The following is a 6000-nucleotide window of genomic DNA, read 5'->3' on the forward strand; positions in this document are numbered from 1 at the left end:
TCATGAAAAGTCCATTTGAAAACAGAGACCCTGATTTCTCTGATTCAATGGTGTTTTACCAACATCCTCCATTGATTTGAACAGTGTCCCTGTTGCTCATGGGAAATAATAGAAAGTACGTAGCCCGTGAAGAGTCATCCTCTTTTACTTGAGACCAATGAAAGTTTGCAGAGTCACCTCTTGCACTTCCAGACACATTCCTCAGCTGCCCAGGTTTATCCATTCACACAGAGAAGGTGGCTGTAATGAGGTTTTAGCACTAAATATCAAGGCTCCCCCTGTAGATGTCTTCCATGGCACCAGCACTTCCTCTGACTTGAAATACACGTTCTCCACTTCTTTACAAAAGAACTTGTTTCAAAATAGGTATGTGCCATTGCATGGCCCCAGACAGAGAATTGGAAAGCATTTATTTTAAGAGTCTTTCTCTTATAACTTGGAAATTAAAACATATAAGCTGTCAGAATGAAATGTTAAATATGTAGCTAAATTAACATCAGCATTGGTACTAATAAGAATGAACAAATTCATTATTCTTACTTTTCTCCTCCTTTATTCCAAGTAGTCTGACTCCTGGATGAAAGAAAAACAATGCATTAGTACAGTACAATGTACAGCACAATCACATATGTATGCAAGGAATTATGGTTATGAAGTTGTATGGAACTTCCTTGATTACTTGCTGCCCTTTCCTATCTTCTGACACTCCACTTAAAATAAAAAGCAAACCTTTCTGCAAGATTCCAGTTCTAGCAATAAATATTTCTTCAATTTGAACTCAATATGAATAGCAGGGTTTATTGACTCAGGAGATAAGCATATCTTGTTTTTGCTGGGAAAAAATCAATCTAGAAGTGTTCCAAATATCTTCAGATACCTCAATCCTTTCCTGATCTCACACAATATGAAAGAGTGAAAAATTTCTTCTGCTCCTCCCCAGACTCCCACTACTTTCTTTTAGGCTGAGATTTTCAAAGGAAACTCAAAGTTAAGACAGGCAGAAGACATCTGCATATGCTGTTTGACTACCTTGTCAGAGGTAAGTCATTACACTCAGCTACAACATGCCTGGACCTATTCATATGAGATCCCTATATCGATGCTGATACTTCTGCTGAATAGTTTATTTATTTTCTGCCACCATTCTGCCAGGAAAGACAAGCACATTACTCTAAATAAAACAGTTTTAGGACAAAAGAAAAAAAAAAAAAGAATAATCTTGTCAACTCAGATTGTACATAGACTAAACAGGTTAAAGCTAAGTTAGCAAACCACATTCTTTGTTAAAACAATGGTAACCATTGAGGATTGCACTCTGGAACCTTCTTACGTAAACATTATATTCCTAATATTCACATGTTAAATAAAAGCTTTTTCTTTGTGATGGGAAACCAGCATGTTCAATGCAACTTTACACATCTAAAAGCTCATTAAAGTCTGCATTAAAGACTGATTCTATATAGAAAACTGAAGTATGCATGCTGGTCTTTTAATGTCAGAGACCTTTGAGCTATGGTTCAACAGTAAACTTCACAGCATTCTCCCTCTCAAGTTGGTAGCAAGTAGCATAAATCAAATGCTGGTTGAGACCCTAAAGAAATATTCCCATGGATCATGCTACAAAAACTAAATCAAATGCTAACCCACAAACCATGTTTATTTAAAATATTGTTATCCACAAATCATGTTTCCTCAAAACAAATTTATCTAGCATCCATCGAGTTCCTGTTCTGCATATGGGAAAGGAAGAAAATGTGGTTTCCTGTCACACTGCACCTGTGTATTCAGGGAACAGTTGTTTCTCACAAGTATCTAGAATTATGCATCCACTGAAAGAGCAGAGTCAGCATTCAAGACAGCATTTCTCATTCTTATGTGTGACACCAGGTGTAATAGAGACATGAAACAGGAAGGTGTAATTTGTCATGTTGCCTTCTGCATTCTACTATAGCTCAGAGAGTTTCAAGAAGACAACCAGTATTTCATTAAAGAAAGGCAAACATATAAATATCATCTATTCAACATGTGACCTCTCCCTATTAACAGAAGGGACAAAAGGGTCATTTTGTGTGCTCTTTTTCCACACCAAAAATAAACAAGGACTTTGTTACAGGCTTGCCATGCAATAGCACCTCGCCTCTGCAAATCCCTCCCTACTTGGACATGCACAAATCTCGTAAGGGAGTGAACATAAATATGTACAACTGTTTTAGTTATTGTTTTGTAAAAATAGAAGTGTTTTAATTATTAAATAAAACTGAACATTTGTTCCATTACCATGAACAGATACTCTTGTAGTCATAGGCCCCAGTTGTGGAAGGATTAAATACTATTGATTAAACTTTGATGTCAAAATGACAACTGTTATTTTTTTACCTTCCTATCCAAAAAAGTTTATGTTTATGTTAGAGACAATGGCAGCCCAGAGGCCATCAAAACTTCCTTCATAGCATACAACAAGACTCAGTGCTTTCTCAAGGGTGCAGTAGCTCACAGAGAGAAGTGGAAATTCATTAATTTGTCTTCCCATTAAAAAAGGAAACCACACAACCACCCAGAGAGCGCCCTGGCATTTATAACCAAAAAGGGAGAAAAGATTACTTTCATGAAGACACTTCTTGAAATAACAGCTTGTAAATACTCTTAATAAACCACAAGATATCTGGAGGGCACATGAATTAATGAAAAAATGGTTTCCTATGGATAAGGGACAATTGGGCAATGCCACTGTTCTCCTCCTGCCTGCCCAGACACAATAAATTTGCCTTCTCCCTCCTCCTCTCCAAGTCCCCTGGGATATCCATGTTCCCTTTTGCCTCTCCTAGCCCCCAGGAAAGCAGGGCAGAGCTGCAGCTGCTCTGGAGCTGTGCCCGTGCTGATCAGCTGGAGGGCTGCAGCTGGTCAGCACATTGAGAGCCCAGGTCCTTCCCACTGCCCCTCAGAGTGGGGCACTGCTTTGGGATCTCTTCTTTGCCCAGCCGTTGCTTTTCATGAAATGTGTAGAAACTTAATTATCTTTGAGACCGACACTCCCTTTCAAATTTGGCTAAGATTGGACAGCAGGTTGAAATCCTTTTTACACGTAAACAGGCAGCATGATCATACAAACTTCATTTCCTTAGGAAGCCAGACTAATAGAAATAATAATGAAAAATACAGCAGGTATACCTATAACACAGTGTGCTGTTCAGTTTCAGTAAGTGTGAAGTCATTGTGACTGTAAAGAATTCAAATGGGAAAAAAATAATTGAGAAAGAGAAGAAATATTTCCTCTTCTTCAGCGCCACTGCACAGATGGAGAAGGCTCAAAAACTTCCTGCAGGTCTTAACTTTGGGAACCTTTTTCCATTCTTTTATTCTTAGTACATAGTCTGACCTGCTTCAGTTAGCCTCCTTGTAATGTAAAATGCCAGGCTGCAGACTACATGACTTCTAAACCCCACCTGGAGTTCAGCTCTTTTTGCTTAAAATCCCAAGGGAGAGGAGAAGAATCTTGGTATAATCAAAGACACTAAGGTTGCAGCCTACAGCCTATCTTTTGAGAGATATTTTTCTTTCTTGTTACCAATACTGATTTTTAATTCCTTTCCATGATGAAATATTCTTTCATAGTTTATTCTTTCCCTGCTTTGTTTAGTCTTCTAATCTCACATCATAGCATAAAGGAAAAACAGATAATCTAGCATTACCCAACAGAAGGAAGGCTCCTTGGGAGCCATTATGTAAACATCAGAGTAGGAAATTCATCACTCCTACTCACAGGGTTTTATTGCATTTATGTTGATACATTCCTTGAATATATCTATTAAAAAAAAACCCACATAGATTGGCTGCCTACATCACAGAGCCGTCTTCTGTTAAAACTGTGCCTGGGCTGAGTGAACTCATTCGGTGGTATCACCACCTGCCCTGCGGAAGAGGACATATGGCATCTGGCTAAAGGCAAAACTCTGCTCCTTCTGCAGACAATGGCAAGGTTTTGAGCAGTGACAGCAGGCACTCCAATCGAGATGCTCAAGTTCAGATATTGGGGATCTCGGCTGTGTCACACATTTACTTTTGAGTTTATCAGGAAACAGTTTACAAATTAGGATAAATAATTGGGATACCTTTTGCCCCTTACTCGGTATCAGTTGGGTTTGTCCTACCTGAACACTCTAATTCTGCTATCTGCAGACATGCGTCTGTCTTACCTGAACACTCTAATTCTGCTATCTGCAGACATGTCTTATTTTAGGAGATAGTTCAAAGCTGCCATACCGAGAACTCTCTTACATTCTTTTACTAGTCTGGCACATGATGCAGACCTTACCAGTCAGGCCTCTAAGCAATTGGTTCTCCAAGCAGCTGCCCGCAGACCATATGGGAGGTTGAGCTGGCAGGTCCTACCTCCTCTCAGCAAGACCAAAAGAACTGCTATGAACAAAAGGTTCCCAGGCCCTCTGCCACGGCCCAGGGCTTGCCCAAATCTTGTAGTGATTAAGACACTCTTTTTCCACCCCTACTATATGGAAAACTCCAGCAGCAACAGCATCTGCTTCTTAATCAATCCTTGACATCATAGCTGCTTGAACACAAGACTTCTTGGCATTCATCTGCCAAGATACTCATCCTCACCAGACAGTCCAACTAATCCAGTTCAACTAAACACCTTTCTCTGCACTGGCACATACATTAAATTCTCTCAGGCTCCCACTCCTTTTGTGGGGTCTTTGTAAAATCTTTCATTTCTGCACCAGGGTCTTCTCAGCAATGGAATTTCAACCCAATGGGAATTGCCATGATGGAAATACTGGTGTGTTGGGTTTTTGGGTTTTTTTGTTTGTTTGTTTGTTTGTTTTTAACACTGAAGACTGCAATTCTAAGTAACAGTCACATTAATACCTCATTACGGCAGCTGAAAAAAAAAAAAGTATGTTTAATAGGCTACAGTCAAAATACCTTTTTTTCAAAGAATCCTTACAAATACTACATTTTTAAATTGGATGCAGTTGGGTCTTCTTTGACATAATTTTATATTGGTAGAAAGTGAATAGCTGTGCCTTTCATAGGTTGAAGAGAACTTTCAATATCATATTAAAATGTTCACAGCATTTCCAAATATCTTTCATTTCGAGACTCTCAAAAAATTCCTTATGATTTCACTACCCTTCTGAAATTATACCTTGGAAGCACCTTGGATTCATCTCCTTGCAGTACCTTGCATGCAAAGCAACTGAGTACTGCTGCAAGAGCAAGCTGTTCCTCCCTCCTCCCATTCAAACAGCTTTCATATCTAAGACAGGATTTCCTCTTAAAAGCTAGTGTAGGCAGTCAGCCAGCACTGTAATTTCTGTCAGGCAGGCTAAACACACACAAACACATAATAGTATCTCAGGAAAAACTTCAGCTTTTAAACAATCTCATTGCTTTCATGTTCTGTACCCAAAAAGCTTACCCAGGCACTCTTACTGAAGTAGTCCAGACTCCCCGAAGATCCAGATTGGTAGAGGTTATTAGGTTGTGTTTTGTTCTGGAGTCGGTCCAGGAAAGCATTATTCACCCTTAAAATACAACAAAAAATTGAATAATGATTGAAGGTAGCTGAGGAGTTCACAAACTTTTGAATTCTAACATTTTGTGAATGGCTTTCCCTATTATCAGTCCAAAACGCATCTTTCCATGTTTTTCAAGCCTGTGCTGAATAACCATGGAGTGGATTTCATTTTCAGTTTACTAGATGCATCCTCACCCTGTGATCAGCCCGTTGTGATTAAAAGGCACACGTGTCCCGGCTGTTGTGAGAAATGCCCCAAAACTCTCCGTAGAAAGACTACCTGCATACCACCACACACCCTATCAGAGAGGTGAGCTATTTTGTCAATTCCCCTGAGGCAGTCTTTCAGCCTTCAGTACACAAAAAAAGTTTCTAGAAGTGATGATTTCCCAATGCCAATGAAAAAAACCCCACTTAAGCTTGTTAGTAATAGAGACAATTTGTGTAGCTGACAACTTTCCCTA

General features: G+C 39.3%; 1 protein-coding gene across 1 annotated transcript in view; it reads right to left on the minus strand.

Annotated features, from left to right (window-relative positions):
• Positions 1-552: 552 nt before the first annotated feature.
• EPSTI1 (epithelial stromal interaction 1 (breast)) overlaps positions 553-6000 on the minus strand; it is a gene marked incomplete at its 5' end in the record, with an annotated part of 12632 nt that continues 7184 nt past the window's right edge. The window contains 2 exons of the mRNA XM_010157032.1: positions 553-573; positions 5438-5543. Coding sequence (XP_010155334.1) covers positions 553-573; positions 5438-5543 — 127 coding nt within the window. The remainder of the gene's footprint in view (positions 574-5437; positions 5544-6000) is intronic.

This window comes from Eurypyga helias, unplaced genomic scaffold (assembly GCF_000690775.1).
Source record: "Eurypyga helias isolate BGI_N326 unplaced genomic scaffold, ASM69077v1 scaffold12998, whole genome shotgun sequence".
Classification (NCBI taxonomy): Eukaryota; Metazoa; Chordata; class Aves; order Eurypygiformes; family Eurypygidae; genus Eurypyga; species Eurypyga helias.